Source organism: Hippocampus bargibanti, linkage group LG14 (assembly GCF_051943395.1).
Source record: "Hippocampus bargibanti isolate YZ-2025 linkage group LG14, ASM5194339v1, whole genome shotgun sequence".
Classification (NCBI taxonomy): Eukaryota; Metazoa; Chordata; class Actinopteri; order Syngnathiformes; family Syngnathidae; genus Hippocampus; species Hippocampus bargibanti.
The window spans coordinates 6,460,408-6,480,263 of NC_142747.1; the positions used below are offsets into that span (position 1 = coordinate 6,460,408).

Consider the following 19,856-nt stretch of genomic DNA (forward strand, 5'->3'; position numbering starts at 1 on the left):
AAAAGAAGAAGAAGACTAAAATGGAGAGGGAGCAAGTGAAGGGATGCCGTTGGCCATTGAATCCTTGGTCCAAAGGCGAATGTTTCAACTCGACAGTATCATGCTTGCAACTCGCCGCTGTGATAAAAATAAGGGAACTTTACTGTGAAAGTGCAACTTGAAAACAATTGGACAAATAGTCTGTCTCCACATAGTGTGTGTGGGGGGGGAGGGGGGTGCGGGGGGGGGGGGGTGAATAAAGCGCTTTGGATGTGGTCCAAAGTATGGCTTAAAATCTTGATGGCTTCAGTCAAACACAGCAGCATTTCTGCTCTGTGCACTTCAAAAAATGTTGACCAATGAAAACCCCGAAAGCTCTATCGGCCTTAAGAAAAAATGGCTTTTTAACAACAGATCCCAGTTCCTTTTTTTTCGTTCTCCAAGCTAATGGAGCCATTTGTTTCCCTCCCGCAAGCACAACACACCAGACTGTGAACTTTCTTCCTCCCTATAGGATCACCACCGAGGCTATTATGGTCTTTGCTCGTAAAAAAAAAAAAAAAAACCCACAGTGCACTTTTTTTTGCTGGCCTGGAGTTGTGATACTGTTCTGGAGCACTGCAAATTAGTCGTGGAGGGTTGAAGGTGGCTGTGGAGGGGGGCAGTGACCATCACGTTGTTGCAATGATGAGAATACCCTATCAAAGTTGCTCGTCAGGTGACACAACTACAAAGACATCATAGCGAATGATCGGGAAAGCCCGGAGAGTACCATCACCCATTATTTATTTATCTATTTATCTATTTATCTACAGTAATACCTCATCTTATGAATGCTTTAGCTCACAAACATTTTGCCTCACGAACATTAAATTCTTGAGCATATAGTCTTGGCTAACAAACTACTCTCGGTCGAAAAGCGCCACGATGGCCGGTGGACTAGTTTTCTTTGAGCGCAGACGTGCTTTGTTATCGATTGGAGTACTTTTGCTATTATAGGATCGAACAAGACCCCACCACAGGCTAGTGTTAATACAAAAAGTTAAGACGACCACGCTAGGTAGACCATTGCTACCATCCATTGACAACTACCATCACAAAAGTAAATAAAATGAATTTATTATATAGTACAGTTTATTTGTTTAATTACAATATAATACCACATTTATTATACATAACATATATTATAGTATATGTTGTGTAGTTTTAAGGCTTATTCAGTAGAAATTTATGTTTTATGGGGATCTGGGAATAGATTATTCTCATTTTATTGGTTTCTTATGGGAAATACATGTTTGGAAGACAAACTTTTTGTCTTCCACACATTTTCTGGGAACAAATTAAGTTTGTAAGCTGAGGTATCGCTGTATTTATCTATTTATGTACTGTATTTTCTGGTGTATAAGGCGCACCGGAGTAAAAGACGCACCCCCAATGAATACAGTATTTCATTTTCCATAACTAAGGCGCACCGGACTATAAGGCGGACCTTTAATGATTGAAAAATGTTTTACAAATATAATATATAAATATACTGTATAAACGCTTTCAAAATATAAGGCACACCATATCATAAGGCGCTATAGTAGAGGATGGGTTACGCATGACTTCTTCTACAGGGGGGAAATGGAGTCAGTAGCTGCTGACAGTAGTTGCGAGACCTGTTGTGGCTCAATATGACTTCACATATAAGGCGCACCTGCATTTAAGGCACAGGGTCGTCTTTTGAAGAAAATGAAGGCTTGTGGGTGTACTTTATACACTGGAAAATACAGTACAGTGATATACTTGTTTAAGAACTTAATTGGTTTCCAGAGTGTGTAAGGCGAAAAGTGTGATTCACAAAAATTAATTTCCCATAGGAAACCATTAAAATGAGAATAATTCGTTCCCAGGTCCCTATAAAACATAATTTTCTACTTTCTAATTTTACAAGCCTTAAAACTACACAAAATATACATTATTTGATGTATTATAAATGTGCTACAGTATTATAATTAAATAAAAGAAAACGGTCCTTTATAATAAAGTCGTTTTATTTACCTTTGTGATGGTCGTTGATGACTTGATGGAATGGAGTGGCCGGTTTCATCAGCATTAAACACTTGATGAGGAACATAGCCTTCTTATTTCACCATCTTGAGGAATGATCCCTTTTAGGTACTTTCTCTGCGACAATTTTATCTTGTTCCTCATCAGTTGTGTTCTGTTTAGCTGGGTTGGTTTTTGTATCAAGTGTATAGATGGCTTGTGCGGGTTGTTTGTGGAGCCTGATTGATGGGAATTTTAAGTTTGCAGTCTACAGTCTGCCTTTGAACTATCAAAATCGACACAAGTCCAAATTTCGCTCCATTTTCTCACTCGCTCTCTGTCGTCTGCCTGTCTCTTTAATGTTTAAACCCCCTCCCCTCACTGCTGCGTTCCTGACTAATCACGTGGCTTTAACCGAAGACTGGGGGTGGGGAATAGAGGACAAAAAAAATGTCAGCAGCCAGTTTCTTTTTTGGAGAATGGCTTCACTCTCTCTTTGTCTGTAAACCCCCGCCCCCCTCACTGCTGCGTTCTTGATCAATCACGTGACTTTAACCGAAGACTGGGGGCGGGAAATTGACGACAAAAAAAAAGTTGGCTGCCATTTTGTTTTTGGAGAACGGCCTCACTCTCTCTCTCTGTCTGTAACCCCCGCCCCCCTCACTGCTGCGTTCTTAAATTAATCACGTGACTTTCACCGAAGACTGGGGGCGGGGAATAGAGGACAAAAATGAGCCGGCTGCCATTTTCTTGTTACGAGAACGGGCTCGTTCGCGAACGCCACATCACTCGTTGTGGCGCTCCGTGTGTATCCCGAAATATAGTTTGTATGCCAAAGTAAAATTTACATACATTTAACGTTTGTAAACCGAAAAGTTCGTAAACCAAGGGGTTCGTAAACCGCGGGATCACTGTACTTATTTTGCATTTGCCCCCTATGGGCCACCATAGTTTTCTACACCCGGAACAATTGATTCTATCACGTGTAAGATACATATAAGGTGTACAAGCGGATAAGGCCCAGGGTCAACTTTTCAAGAAAATGGAGGCTTTTGGGTGCATCTTATACACTGGAAAATATTGTATTTATTTATATATTTATTTTTGCCTTTATTTATTGCGGTGCTGTTTTACTCCATTTGAAATCCATGATCTCACCAATGAAATGTTTTTTTTTAAGGAGGGAGGAGCGCGTACAATTTGGAGTCAAAAATTCTATTTACACCGTGTCTAGATCCGTGCTCGAGAAGTGAAGTCCACGTTTACATATATTTCTGTATTTTTTTTAGAATAATCGTAGAGTAAATTGCAATTGCAATATTGAGCCGTGTGGAATGCAACTGTTGTTTTTCAAAATCATTCGGCCCTTCCCTTGACTGCACATCGATCAATCAAAGGACCCTGATAGCAATTTAGCAGGCTGATGAATGAACGATTACGATTGACAGAGATGTAGACTGTCAGACAGATGAGATCTTAAATGAGTTTGTGAATGACAAATAAATATTGATGAATATTAGCCAGAGAGGTTAAAAATCAAATCTATAATAAGTGGATGTCTCGACATTATAACGTAACTAAAATAATAATCGGCTGCTGCAAAAAATGTGTCGAATAGCTAACTGGCATTCCAGATAAACGCACGCTGTGATTTACATCAATCTTAACTCATTCACTGCAAATATACCCAGTGCCAGGGTTGTCATTTTCACTCAAATTCCAAGACCCACATAATATTGAGTTTTAGGACTACATAAACATTTAAGGCAGCGTAAGAAACATAAGACACTCTTCTTTCATCAGAAAAAAAGAATTCATTCCTAACTTATATGGGTATGGTGTTAGTTGAGCTTGAAATGGGGGCGGATGTACAACATATAATACAACACATACATATTGATTGATATAGCGATTAAACAACAGTTGAAGCTGTAACAACACACTACCATGGACAAAAGGCGAGTGCTGCCCCACATGAAAAGGAAAAACATTGCCAGAGGTCTGACCAGCACTTTATAGGCATCCTCTGCAAGAAAAACTAAACCCTGAACAAATTCGGGAATGTCATTTCACATCACACTGTTCAATTCCCAAATAAATTTGGGAATGCGTTATCAAGACGTCTTAAATGTACAGACGCTCCCCACCTTACGAATGAGATACGTTCCGAGTGGTTCGTAAGGTGAATTTGGTCGTAAGTTGTTTCAGTGCTATATTTTGTATGTTTAAGTAAAACACTGAACAGGGAAGTACTTACTTAGGCATCATGTCCTCCTGGACCGTCAAATGGGAAGAGGGATTTCCTCCCCAACCACATACTCTACGTCTGAGCAATCAATCATAAGCGACCTTGGGGCCTGAACTAGTTAGCAACACTTCAGCATATTGGTCAGCCTTGGTGTCCGTCGCGTAAACATCCAGCCCTTGAAGCCTCCAACGTGTCTTTGTGCATGCTTTTGTGTGAAGCACAGTATGCAGTCAATAGCAAGCGAGCTCGGCCGGAAGAAGGCGCGCAATACAAAATCTAACTTACAGTATCTCTGTCCAATCATTTTTCGACATACAATACCCGCATACATGTTTGTATGTACCGTTTTGTTGTGACTCAAATGTTCGTAAACTGGAGAGCATCTGTATTGGGAGTCAGTGAAGGGATGTCAGAGTTGGAGTTTTGTGCTCTTTTTTACCAGTACCAGTTAAGAAACAAGCAGCGGCATTATGGCCCAACTCGAGTCGCTGAATGGAGGATTGGCTGACTCCTAATTATATTATGCATGACAGCAATCCAGCAATTCTCGACCGCAAAGAAGTTTCACCTAATCCCCAATATTTGATGGCGTACAAGGTGAACAAAACATCTTCAATAATAATAATAATAATAATAATAATAATAATAATAATAATAATAATAATAATAATAATAATAATATTAATAATAATAATAATAATACATTTAATTTACAAGCGCCTTTCTGAACACCCAAGGACACTTTACAACAAAGACAATACACAAAACAGTAAAATCATGAATAAAACAATAAATAAAAAAACAGCAGATTAAACTAGACCATGAAAGCAAGTTTAAACAGATGGGTTTTCAGGTGAGATTTGAAAGTAGGAAGGGAGTCAATGTTACGGATGTTGGGTGGAACTGAGTTCCAGAGTTTGGGAGTGGAGCGGCTGAAAGCTCTGCACCCCATCGTTGTGAGACGGGCAGAGGGCATATAGAGGTGGAGGGAGGAAGAAGATCTGAGGGCCCGAGAGGGAGCGGAGATTTGAATTAGGTCAGACAGATAGGGGGAAAGGTTATGGATGGCTTTAAATGTAAACAGAAGTATCTTGAATTCAATACGGAGTTTAACAGGGAGCCAATGGAGCTGTTGGAGGACAGGGGTTATGTGGTGAAAGGAGGGGGTTTTAGTGATGATCCGGGCTGAGGAATTTTGGACTAGTTGGAGTTTATGGAGACATTTTTGATCGACCCCGAAAAGAAGTGAATTACAATAATCGATACGGGAGGTGATGAGACTGTGGATGAGGATAGCAGTGGTGTGAGGGGTGAGAGAGGGACGGAGACGATTGATATTGTGGAGGTGAAAACTCACATGCAAACTGTAGATGAGCATTGCGGCTCAGAATGGTGCCAAACGTGTTCTTGGCGCGGCACTGGTAAATCCCAAAGTCATCATTGTCACTTGCGTTGGCGATGATTAAGTTGCCCTCTGTGAGCCTGTAGCGGAAACCTGCCCCAATGTCCACCTGGGTGCCGTTGATGTACCAGCTGTGCAGAAAGCACACAGGGAAGTTATTTTGGATGAGGCCGACATTGGTGCTTGTTTGTTTGAGGTGGGGGCTGGAAAATTGGCGGCAAACGTCACTGGCAGGGGCGCAATTACCTGTATGTGGGCGGAGGGTTCCCTCGTGCCTCGCAGTGCATCACCACTTTGTTTTCGCGGCCGTCCAATGGGAAAATCACGTCGTCAGGCTCCAGCAGGAAAATAGGTCCGAACTCGTCGCTCTCTAAACAAAAGAGAGAAAGAAAAGGACGATCATGGCCGTGACTGCCGCGGGATGGTTCCCGCGGCTTGAGTGTGTCACCAAATTAAGAGGATAAAAGCCAACGGGCAACATGCGAAGAAATCACAATGGATGGCTGATTTTCATAAAGTGGAGGAGCAATTTCATGTGTTACAAATACAAATGCTGCTAAGATAAAAATAGTTAGATAATTCCAAAAAAACAAACAGAAAAGCAAACAAATATAAATAAGCATTGTCTATTCCTGCTATGCACTCCTTGACCTCTTGAGGTCAGTGTGCTGGCATCAAAGTATGGAGTACACAATTCCATGACTAATACAGGAGTAGAAGAAGAAAATTGCTAGCGCCTTCTTTTAATACAACTCCTTCGTCACAGATTGGGAAGAATTATTAGCTTTTGAGGATTGTTATTACCTGTACTGTGTGCGAGACAGGATTCGCCAACGGGCTTGCCTAGGTTTGAACCAACCCTTTACGCCCTCCACCCACCCGCGATTTGGAAAAAAATGTGCTTCATTTTTCCATTCAAGCGCAATTCACGCTTGGCATTCAGGCGCCCAATACGAGAACAAGACGGAGCATTGACTTGAAACAGGTGAGATAGCGTGTTTGCATTTAAAAACGGTGTGATTTCTTTTCGTTTGATTGTTTTTTTTTTCCCGACCACTGATCTGTTTGCAGAATCAACAGAAAAAAAACACAGGCTTTTTTTTGTATGCCTGGAAAATCGACGCTTGTCCCACAAATAGTCAGAGGCACAATGACAGGTATTTACTGCTGATAAGAAACCCTTCACGCAAGCACAAGGATATACAACATTCCCATCCTCCATCATCTCTGCCTTTTCTTTGCTTCGGAGATTTACATCTAAAATTAAAACCAACGGGACCAATATATACTCTTGCACATTGTGTGTGCGTGTGTGTGTGTGTGTATATATATATATATATATATATATATATATATATATATATATATATATATATATATATATATATATATATATATATTTGTTCTTCGCATGTTGCCCGTCTAATGTAGCACCTTATAATGTGGTAGGCATTATACAGTAAAGTCTCGTTATATCGATATTGGATATATCGATAGTCCCGGTTATATCGATACTATTTCTATGCACGCACTGAGAAAATTACATGCAAACAGGGTCGGATATATCGATAGTCCCGGTTATATCGATACTATTTCTATGCACGCACGGAGAAAATTACATGCAAACAGGGTCGGATATATCGATAGTCCCGGTTATATCGATATTTTTTCGGACTCCCTTGAATATCGATATAACGAGACTTTACTGTATTTGGAAAACGTTTATATAACTTTTTTCATTCATTGAAGGTGCGCCTTATAGTCCGGTGCGCTTTATATATTGAAGAAGTTTGAAAATACACCATTCATTGGGGTTGCGCCTTAAACTCCGGTACACCTTATACACTGGAAAATACAGTACTCACCGGACACTCAAAAGAATGTGGCTCATTTTAAATTGAAACCCACGGCCATCTGCCACCCACGCGTTGAGAAATCACCGGATGGACGGGAAAAAGACTACAGTGACACCTTAGCTTAAGAATGCTTTAGCTCACGAACTTTTCGCCTCACGAACATTAATTCGCGAACATATATAGTATTGGCTAACGAACTACTTTTTGGCGGACGAACCAAACCACATAGCGCCACGGTGGCTGGCGAACTAGTTTTCGGTGGATGAACATCAAACCACACGGTCGAACAGCGCCATGGTGGCTGGCAGACTAGTTTTTGTCACTCGCTTTCTTTGAGTGCGTACGTGGTTTGTTATTGAGTGGAGTACTTTTGCTATTATGGGATGTGAAAAAGACCCCACCACAGGCTAGTGTTATGCTGAACAAGACACAAAAGAAATTTACGGTCAAGCAGAACATGAAGATGATCGAAAAACACGAACGACATGTGCGTTTATGTGATTTAGCGTACCAGTACCAGTACGGTAAGTCGTCTATTGCTACCATCATTAAGAACAAGGAAGCTATTCAGGGTGCGTGTGTTGCGAAGAGTGTTTCCGTGTTGTACGGTCTCAGGCAATAGAAGAGGTTGAAAAACATCTGTTAATTTGGATTACTGAAAAGCAGCTAGAAGGGGACTGTGTGAGTGAGGGTATTAAGTTAAGTTAAGGTATAAAGCACGGCCATTTCACTCGGATTTCATCAAGAGGCAACTACATCAACGACCATCACAAAGGTGATCTTCTACAGTACCATTCATTTATTTAATTACAATACAATAGCACATTGACTATACATAAAAATAATGTATATTTTGAGTAGTTTTAAGGCTTATTTAGTTGAAAATTATGTTTTATGGGGACCTGGGAACGGATTATTCTCATTTTAATGGTTTCTAATGGGAAATAAACACTTGGAAGACAAACTTTTCAACCAATTAAATTCGTAAGCTGAGGTATGCCTGTATGTTGCAAAAGGAGGCATGGCATGGTCGCAAAGAGAAGGAAAAAATAACACAAGGCGAGTATGTTATCGGCTACTTTCGTCTGCTCTTATGCAGACACTTGACATTTCCGTTTCTTAAGCAGTCCAGATGCAATGAGTATGATGCCATTAATTCGACGTTAACGGATCGATTTGTCATTATAGGCGCTCTAAATGAATTACTATGGCAAACGGGAGATTTATGACAGAGTGCTTGCGGCCTTCTGCTTGGACCTATCCTGACAAAAATATCCATTATCTGGGCAGTTATCATGATGACAAGCGGGCGGGCAGTGAGAAAGCTAGATCAGTAACACGCTTAACACCGTAGAAATTCTCAGGATGGCAACCGCAAATAAATAAACCACACAAAAAGTAATAAATAAATAAATCTGCATCTATTGGTGATATCCGCCTACACGCATGACGCATTGAAATCAATCCCACTGGTTTTGTACCTTGACTTCTGTAGTCCTGCTGAGAGCCGAGGAGGCTGAGGGCCGGATGTGGGTGTCCAGCGAAGACGGGCCATCCGGGCGGCGCCTCCATGCCGCCGCCATGCTGCTGCCGATTTCGTCCGCGGGTGTTGAGCAGCGAAGACGAGCCGTCCGCTTTCATTTGCAGCACGGCGGCGTACGAGATGGGCCGCGCTGCCACAGCTCCTCCGAAGCCTGCGACAAGATGTCACTCATTGATAAATAGATTTGCACTTCAAATGAAAATAACGAGGCAACAAAGACATTCTTATGTCACCATAGCGAAGCATATGTTGACAGTATGTAAAAAATGTTGGTCGAGTAATGGATGAAAAGATGGCCTAATTGGAGCTTTATCATCAAATGGAACAACTGAGCAACACAATTTACACTTTTCAAGGCAAATCTTTCGACCATGGTGAAATTTAATTCCTGCGTGGCCATGTGCCAAATGTGTTGTTTTTAAAAATGTGCAACGACCCAAGACGGGCGGGCATTTCATGTAGCTCCGAGACAAGCCGAGAAGTCACAGATGGCGCCGATGAGCGGCAGAACATCGAGGGCTGTGAGACAAATGCAAAAGTCTCAGAGTGCGGGTGCAGCGAGAGTTGAGCGGGATGTGATTAGAACGTAACGCAAGCCCAAGAAGTAATCCAAGGACCCTCGGGGGAGGCGCCAGCTCAGAACGAAACAGAGCATGTGATTAGTGCCTTACATGTGTCCTATGGAAGTCAACGCATGGACACGATACAATTATTTTAGGCGCGCCATGAAATGTGACATAGGTATAAAGTGTTTCCGAATAAATTCCCCCAAAAGAGCATCAAACAGCCACAGATCATTCGGAACATAGCGACCTGTTGACTAGGAGGGTTGACAGTGGCTACAACGATGCCTCTGGTCTAAAAATCACTCACCGCTTTCGATCCGGAATACATGAAAGAAAATGTAATGACATATAAACTCACCCAGGTTCTGAGGTCAGCAGATTTGATCTTATTTGTGGAGACCAGAGTTAGGAACAAAACATGGTGAAGCAGCATTTAGATGTTGTGATGCGTGCAAATTGAATAAATAAGCTAAAAACACCAGTGAAGTCAGCCCAAAGTGTAATCTTTTTGTTTTTTTTACATCCTAAATTATATATATTTGAGCTATTAAAGCTCTTGTGAAGGCTGTTCCCCAAATCTGAACAAAACGATGACCCCCGGCGATCGGGTGCCGTTCAGAAGCGGCAGAAAATTGAAGAAATGCTGATTACCTCACAAAAGAATGCACGCGGCAAATGCAATCTTTGGCTATTGTCAAGGGAGCGGTCAAAACTGCTGTCATGATAACATCATTTGGAACAATATAAGTCTGATTATCGAATAACCCACAGTTCGTGGTAATTAAGTTCTTTTTTGGTTTCCCAGTAGTTATTTTCCAGGGACAGCTACTTTCCATGAGTTTGAGGAAGTTTTTACTTCCTTGTTGAAATGGGACTGCTCCTATTATCTTCTTCTTTTCCTTTCGGCTTTTCCCCTCAGGGGTCGCCATAGCGAATCAATGTCCTCCATATATCCCAGTTTTGTGCATCCTCTTCTCTCACACCAGCTACCTTCATGTCCTCTTTGACCACATCCATAAACCTCCTCTTCGGTCTTCCTCTCGGTCTCCTGCCTGGCATATTATAGTCACGTCTCGCCTCTGGACATGTCCAAACAATCTCAGTCTGGCCTCTCTGACTTTCTCTCCAAAGCCTCTAATATGAGTTGTCCATCTAATGTACTCATTCCTGATCATATCCATCCTGGTCACTCCCAAAGCAAACCTGTACATCTTCAGCACTGCTACCTCCAGCTCTGCTTCCTGTCTTTTCTTCAGTGGCACTGTCTCCAGTCCAAACATCATGGAGTTGTCTCACCACTGTTTTATACACTTTTCCTTTCATCCTAGCTGAAACCCTTCTATCACACATCACCCCTGACATTTTTCTCCAGGCTGCCTGGACACGCTTCTTCACCTTCACAGTTGACCCCAAGTACTTAAAATCTTCCACCTTCTTCATCCATTTTCCCTGTAGCATCACTCTTGCACTTGGATCCCTCTCATTCACACACATAAATTCTGTCTTGCCGCAACTGATCTTCATTCCTCTCCTTTCCAGGGCATATCTCCACATCTCTAGTTTCTCTGCCACCTGTTCCCTGTTCTCGCTACAGATCACAATGTCATCTGCAAACATCATGGTCCAAGGAGATTCTTGTCTAACATCGTCTGTCAGCCTGTCCATCACCATAGCAAATAAGAAGGGGCTCAGAGCTGACCCCTGGTGGAGTCCCACCTCCACCTTGAATTCCTCAGTCACACCGACAGCACACCTCACAACTGTCTTACAGTCATGATACATGTCTGACACCGCTCTGACATACTTTTCCGCCACTCCAGACTTCCTCATGCAATGCCACAGCTCTTCTCTGGGCACCCTGTCATACTCTTTCTCTAGATCTACAAAGACACAATGCAATTCCTTATGAACTTCTCTGTACTTCTCTATCAGCATTCTTAAAGCAACCCATGCATCTGTCGTACTTTTTTTTGGCATGAAGCCATACTGCTGCTCACAAATGTTCACTTCTGCTCTTAGTCTAGCTTCAACTACTCTTTCCCAGAGTTCCATTGTATGGCTCATCAACTTTATTCCTCTGTAGTTAGTACAACTCTGCACATCTCCTTTGTTCTTAAAAATGGGCACGAGTGCACTTCGTCTCCATTCTTTAGGCATCTGTTCACCATCTAAGACAGGGGCGGGCAAACTTTTTGACTCGCGGGCCGCATTGGGTTCTAAAATTTGACAGAGGGGCCGGGCCAGGAGCATTTGGAGGGAGTGTTTGGGCCGGAAATACTAAACCTAAAGCATTAAAGGACAACCGACGCCACCGGACAAGTTATGTCCATAATTTATAATATCACTTCAAATGACTTCGACTGAGCATATTTTACAAAGACTCCACAGCATATAGCTATAGTTTAAGTTTTAAGTTCGCCCCTGACCGAGAAAGCGACACAAAATGCATTTTGGGTACTTTGTTTGGTCTGAAAACTTCGTGTTGATCCGTGTTTATGGCGAAATTAGAAGGAAAACACATCAATAACACCATGGTAAATCGTTGTGTGTTGCACCAAGACAACTATTTGATATTTGCTGACACAAATTCCCAGCTGACAAATCAGCCCATTTCCAACGGAGCTTGGGCGCAATCTTCTGCATTTTCTGGGTGCTACATTGCTGTCATTGACGGCTCGAATTGATATGGGAGGACTCCTTGAATCAATTGCAAACATTTATGCTTTCCTCTTCAGAACTATTTGAATCATATTCATAACTGGATGAGTAACAAGAAAACATCTTCTCCGAATCTGAAGCCATTGTTTTGAATCTCGAGCAAGGCAAGACGTCTTGGCGTGACGTAACGAACAAGGGGGTGGGACCTTCTGAAACTGGCCATTTCCGGATTCATTTTGAAGTCATTTTTATTGGTGTTTTTCATTTAACTAAAAATATCAGCCTGCTTGATTTGGGTATTTTAGATGCTATAAAACGTTTTTCTGATGTCAGTGGGAAACAAAAAAAAATGGTGCCGGTTGTCCTTTAAATGTAGTGTGTACAAACCTCATAGCACAGTAAGAACACTACAACCCAATTTATTAACTGTCTTTCAAATGTGAAAAATATCCCTGATTAGTTAATAAATTCGTCTCAAGGAATATGGCGTTTACATACTATTTCGCAGATACTTGGAGGAGGAAATGGAAATAGATTAAAATAACATATGCACTGTGATTTATCAAGATTGCGTTTGTTTTTAATAAGTTTTCATTGAAGGGGCAAAGTTAAAGAAATCAATATTTATTGAAAAATGGAATCACTTTCAACATTCAAAACATATTATTACACAACGAAATATTCAAGCTCAATAATACCTACTTGTGTTAAATTGTGCCAAATCATAGATGGTTTGTCCTGACCGCGCGCTCAAAAAACTCTCCATTGACGCTCTCGCCTTCATGTGCAAACAGTACACGTGTACCGTCGCCGAGCACACAGACGTAGGCTACCTGCAGTTGAAATTTGCATACTCGGCACGGCAGCCAATCAGAAGCCTGCTTCTCTCTTCCGGACTTTCGCAAGCGTTATAAAGTCGTGCAATTGCATGTCATTTTCCAAAATAGATGCACAGAACCTCAGCCCAGAAGAAAGATTCAAAAGAAGCTAACAACATATGTGACGCTACAAAACGTAAATTTACATTAAACCGTGACTGTAAAGTGTACGTGAGACTTATGAAAGGGGCTTAGTGGCTCGTAGGAAGCAATGCAAACATTGCATTGTGCACCACAATGACAATCGACTACTGTAGCAAAATCTACAGCCATGCACATTTACCGTAAATTAAGCACGGTAGCATTTGTAGTAGGTACATTCTTGATTTTAAAACAACTTTACTTTGTGACAATGTTTTTAATGTGATTTGTTGTTTCATTGTTGTTCAAGTTGTGAAAAATGGGGCAGGCAACTTTTCACTTACCTGCCCTGTTGTCTGCTAACTTTTTGTCATGAGTTTCAGACACTGTTTTTACTATACTTTGGGCAAGTTCGGCGGGCCGGATTAAAAAGCCTAACGGGCCGTATGTGGCCCGCGGGCCGTAGTTTGCCCATGTCTTATCTAAGATCTTGTTGAATAACCCGGTCAGGAACATCACCGCCACCTCTACAAGACACTTCCATACCTCAATTGGTAAATCATCAGGCCCGAGTGCCTTGCTCACCTTCATCCTCTTCAGCACCCTCCTCACTTCATCCTTGCTCATGCTTGGTACGTCTTGGTCCACAAAAGTCACGTCTTCTACTCTTTGTTCCTTCTCATTTTCCTCATTCATCAATTCTTCAAAGTACTCTTTCCATCTTGCCATCACATTACTGGCACCTGTTAATACACTGCCATCTCTATCCTTAATCACCCGAACCTGCTGCAGGTCCTTACCATCTTTGTCTCGCTGTCTCGCCAGCCTGTAAAGATCAGTCTCGCCTTCCTTGCTGTCCAGCCGAGCATGCAAGTCATCATAGGCCTCTTGTTTGGCCTTTGCCACCTTTACTTTAACCGTGCACTGCATCTCCTTGTACTGCTGTCTGCTCTCGTCCGTCCTCTCAGTGTCCCACTTCTTCTTTGCTAACCTCTTTCTCTGTATACACTCCTGCACCTCCCCATTCCACCACCAAGTCTCTTTATCTACCTTTCTTTCTACCGTACTTTCCGACCTGTGTCTCTGATTATGTTCGCTGTAGTTTGCCAGTCATCTGGAAGGACCTCTTGCCCACCCAGTGCTTGTCTTACCTCCTTCCTAAATGTCATGCAACACTCTTCCTTTTTCAACTTCCACCATTTTGTCCTCACTTCAGCCTTTGGTTTTTTTCATCTTCCTCACTGCCAGCGTCATCCTACATACCGCCAACCTATGATGTCTGGCTACACTCTCACCACCCACACCTTTGTAGTCACTGATTTCCTTTAGATGGCGCCGTTGACACAAAATGTAGTCTACCTGTGTACTTCTGCCTCCACTCTTATAGGTCACCCTATGTTCCTGTCTCTTCTGAAAGAAAGTATTCACAATAGCCATTTCCATTCTCTTAGCAAAGTCAACCACCATCTGTCCTTTAACGTTCCTTCTCTGGAGTCCAACCCTGCCCATCACCTCCTCATCATCTTTGTTTCCTGCGCCAACATGCCCATTGAAGTCTCCACCAATTACAACCCTCTCACTTCTCGGGATGTTCTGTATGACTTCATCAAAGTCCAACCAAAATGTCTCATTCTCCGCCAGCTCACATCCTACTTGTGGGGCATACCCACAAACAACATTGAACATCATACCTTCAAGTTCTAGCTTCAGACTCATCATTCTATCTGATACTCTTTTTACTTCTAAGACATTCCTAACAAACTCCTCTTTTAAGATAACCCCGACTCCATTTCTCTTTTTGTCTTCACCATGATAGAACAACTTAAACCCTGACCCTAAGCTTCTAGCCTTGCTCCCTTTCCACCTCGTCTCCTGGACACACAGAATGTCTACCTTCCTTCTCTGCATCATGTCAACCAGCTCTCGACCTTTACCTGTCATTGTTCCTACATTCAAAGTTCCTCCTCTTCGTTCTATACTCTTGGCGTTCCATTTCTCTCTTTTACTCCGGGCACACCTCCCTCCTCTCCTTCTTCGACCAACAGTAGTCAATTTTCCACTGGCACCCTGAAGGTCAACCGCACCAATGGCGGCCGTTGTTAACCCGGGCCTCGACCGATCCAGTATGGGATTCAGAGGTTTGATTCGCATATTTGTTTTGGCAAAAAATGTTTTACTTGGGATGCCCTTCTGGACACAACCCTCTGAATTTATCCGGGCTTGGGACCGGCACAATAAGACACTGGCTTGTGTCCCCTTGTGGCTACATTGGGACTGCTCCTATTATGCTTCACAGAAAACCAAACAAAGTCAAAGTGCTCTATAACTACAATTTAGTTGTGTTGAGATTATACATAAAATAATATATATAATATGTGAATTATTTGCGCATTGAGTCGGAAGCCAAACAATCAGCTATTAGTACAGTATTCAAAAAAATCTCAGCTATATAGAAACACTATTATTCACATTCACACTGAACATTTTTTTAGCTAAGGGCTAATGTAACAAATGCTGTTCATAAATATCTGCACGTCTACTTCAGTTTAACCGTAAGCACTTTGTTTAAACCTCTGGATGTAAGGCACATTAACATACTAGCAAGAAGGTCAGCATTCGCCAAACCAGCCCGGGGTATCTTTAGGCAATGCGCCTGGTATGTAAATGAGTCACAACGGCGAGAGGTGAGGTTCGGGCAAGATGACACGTTGGAGAGACCCAGGTACCAGACTGTTGGACAGCTCCAGATTTGTGAACAAAGAATTAATGGGACTAATTTGCATTAAGTACACAAAATATTGGCGGGGGTAGGGGAGGGGGCAGATGAGGATGATTAGTCGACAAAGCGTGACATTAATGAAGACCTTCACGGGGAGATTCGATTGACTGAGGCCGATTAGGGTGGAGTACATTTACGCGGAAAGATCCTCCACGGAGTCGGTGGTTCTGATTCATTTTCTTCTGCGTCCGCTAAAATCTTGATCCCTCGCGGCTGCTTGTAAAGGTTGCCCCAGTAACAAGTGCTGTTTTTTTTTTTTTTTTGCAAAACAGACAAGTGGAGACAAGCTACGGCAAATAATCGTTGGACTAAAGAAGATGAGGGCAGATCACGTTTTCTTTGCTGTAAAAATCCTCAGGAGACTGAAAGAGACTGGTTCATACTTTGTTTTCATAAACTGAGCAGAAAGGAGAGAAGTCCATCGTTGAAACTTTGCTGTAATTCATCAACATGCAGAATATACATGCGGAAGAGAGAGACTCGCGTCAAAGTGAAGACAAAAGATAACTGCCCTTACTTTGTTTGAATGACCTTAATCACGAAAAACAGACTCAGATTATTCCAGCATTGTTGGATTCCGACAACTCAATTGTGGACTCAACCATACTCTCCCAGTTCCCTGCCGGTTGTGCGTTTAGCTAACTAGCATGCGCTGCTAACTAGCATGTGCTGGCTGTCACCTGACAGGGCTTAAATATCCAACAATGTTCGCGGTGGCGATATTACAGATATGGGATAGGTTTGAATGTATGAGTTATCCCCACGTTAAACAAGCATGGCAGTGTTGCGCTCTCCACTATAGTAAGGGAGATACGGTGTTGTGGGATCCAGGAAAAAACCACAAGACAAGCAATGTGATACGTCTTGACTCAACAGTGGTTTACTTCGAATGCCCCGATCTAATGCAAACGTACGCGCACAACAATTTCCGGTCCAACGATCTAAATCGGTCCGACACGAAACACGAACTGAAGCAGGCGTTCCATGTTTAAATAAACATTTTCGATATATATCATTTGTAAACCAATAGAACTACGCGAATGTAACCAAAATAGGAAATACGATAATTTACAACCTGTCACATACTCCCCCTCAAAATAGATGTTGTCCCCAACATATGTACTAGTAAATACATAAATACGCTGGACGACGTGCCCAAAACAATGACGCACGGTATTATGAACTGCATCCAAATATGAACTATAATAATGAACAGTTTACAGACTGGAACTCTTTTCATACATTCTGTTTACATTATAACAATCAACAATTCACAGACTGGAACTCTTTTCATACATTCCGTTTTACTTATACAGGGCTCATCGGGGTCTTCTTGTTTCCATCTCACTGTTCTATTAAACCGAAGTGTCGATTAACCATTTCTGTAGTATTTCGTGGCATGATAGGGGTGTGCGCCATACATCCAAGGCATTGTCTGTTCACCATGATATGGTACTGTCCCTACATTGTAACAAGATGGCGAACCAAGGCGATCATACGTGAATACCTTGGGTCTCCTGTGTTCTCGTCGTGGCCGTTGATTTCCCCCAATATCAGGATTACTGGGGGTTGGCTGGGGAAAAGGGGGACACACCGTCACAGGTGCATCATTTTCCGGACCAATGTTGCCCTCCTGAGGTTGGTCAACTTCCGCAGCTCCCGGCTCTGTCCCCGGCAGTTCATTCCCCAGTTGATTGTCATCATGGTGGGTTGTCTCCACGAAGCTCACGTCCCGCGGTTCTGGTGAGTCTGGTCGGGTGCTCTGGCGATGCAACACTGGATAATACTCATCCTCCTCATCATCCTCTTCCGGATCCATTTCCGGCATCTTGTTCGGTCGTTGCCGAGTGGACTTTTCCTTGGACTGGGACTGTAGTGAAGTCTCTAATGGCAAATGATCACATGGCAGCAAGAGATTGCGGTGGAGTATCCTAGATCTGCCCTTCCCCCTCTCAGGTTTCAGCTCATAAACTGGAATGTCTTGGCTGACTTGACGAACCACTGTATGAACAACATCCTCCCAGTGGTTTCTCAGTTTGCCTGAACCTCCACGTGGGGTTAAGTTTCGAACCAGAACACGATCACCGGGCAACAGGGTAGAATACTTTAGTTTACTGTCATATAGTCTCTTACTCCTGGCAGCAGCTTTGTTGTTATTTTCTACCGTGATCGCATACGCTTCCTCCATGCCCTGTTTCCACTTCTTCACATAGTCCTTCTGGTTGGTTTCACCCTGGTTAGAGTCTGGATTCAAACTAAACAACATATCAACTGGCAAACGTGGTGAACGTCCATAAAGTAAGTAAAAAGGTGAGAACCCTGTCACCTCACTTTTGGTACAGTTGTAAGCATAAACGAGTTTGTTTAGTGAGTCTTTCCAGTTACTCTTTTGTTTCTCTGTCAGTGTCTTTAACATCTGGATCAGTGTTCGATTAAATCGTTCAACCTGTCCATTTCCCTGTGGATGGTAGGGGGTTGTCCTTGAACCCGCAACCCCACAATATTCCTTCAGTTGAGCAAAAAGTTGATTTTCAAATTCACCACCCTGATCATGGTGAATTCGAAGGGGGAACCCAAACTTTAAAGCATAGTCATTAAAGATTTTGTTTGCCGCTGTTTTGCCAGATTTGGACGTCGTAGCATAAACTTGAGCGAAACGTGTAAAATGGTCTACTAGCACAAGCACGTATTCATAACCACCCTTACATTTGTCGAGATGCAAAAAGTCAACGGAGACAAGTTCAAAAGGCTGAGTAGTCACAATATTAGTGAGAGGGGCTCTGGTCTCACGGTTGGGCTTTTTGTGTTTTAGGCACACACACTCTCTCAGTACATAGTCCTCTATTTCTTTTTGCATAAAGGGCCAGTAAAAACGATCCCTTACAAGGGAAAGAGTCCTTTCTACACCATGGTGGCCCATTTCATCATGCAGCTCTTTTAACACTGTCACCTTGTGTTTTTCAGGAAGCAGTAGTTGGGTTCTGTTTGCCGTTTTTCTGTACAAAACACCTCTGTCATTAAAGTGTAGCTTGTCCCATTCCCTCACAAGACAAACAACTTGAGGACAATGCTTTCTTAGTTCAGTACCTAGCGGTTTCGTCTCCGCCAGTTTGTATCTAATAATATGTCCTATAATGGGGTCAGTCTCTTGATCTAGCTTGATCTGTCCAACAGTCAATGGGGCTATCGGTGTGTTTAGTGACACCTCGGCACACGTAGCTGAAATTCCCATAGACCAAGCTGCACTAGACTCGTTCTGTTGGTCAACCGCTTGTACGGCAGCACTCACAGCATCATATGACATTTCTTTTGTACATCCTTCCATATATGTTACCATATCAAGGGGCATCCTAGATAAACTGTCTGCATCAACATTTTCCTTACCGGGACGATATTTAACAGTAAAATTAAAATCAGAAAGTTCTGCGACCCACCTGCACCCAGTTGCATTTAACTTAGCAGTCGACAGTACATAAGTGAGTGGATTATTGTCACTATACACAGTGAAGAATGGTGCATAGTACAAATAATCACGAAACTTGTCTGTGATCGCCCACTTAAGCGCCAAAAATTCCAACTTGCCCGAGTGTAAGTTATAATTCTTCTCAGCTGCAGTTAATGTCCGAGAGCCATAGGCTATCACGCGAAGTTTGCCATTTTGTCTTTGGTACAACACAGCGCCTAAACCCCGGTTAGAGGCATCTGTATGCAAAATGAAAGGATGCGCGAAGTCAGGAAAACCTAAAACTGGTGGTTGAACTAAACAGTCTATTAGCTGCTCTAACACTGACTGATGCTCATCACTCCACTCAATACGTGTGTTGGAAGACACACT

At 42.5% G+C, this 19,856-nt stretch overlaps 1 protein-coding gene across 1 annotated transcript in view; it reads right to left on the reverse strand.

The window, feature by feature from the left end:
- cntn5 (contactin 5) overlaps window positions 1-19,856 on the reverse strand; it is a 130,301-nt gene that overhangs the window by 76,029 nt on the left and 34,416 nt on the right. Inside the window, exons 3-5 of the mRNA XM_089013643.1 lie at window positions 8,998-9,210; window positions 5,907-6,030; window positions 5,616-5,791 (exon numbers count right to left, since the gene is read on the reverse strand). Coding sequence (XP_088869769.1) covers window positions 5,616-5,791; window positions 5,907-6,030; window positions 8,998-9,210 — 513 coding nt within the window. The remainder of the gene's footprint in view (window positions 1-5,615; window positions 5,792-5,906; window positions 6,031-8,997; window positions 9,211-19,856) is intronic.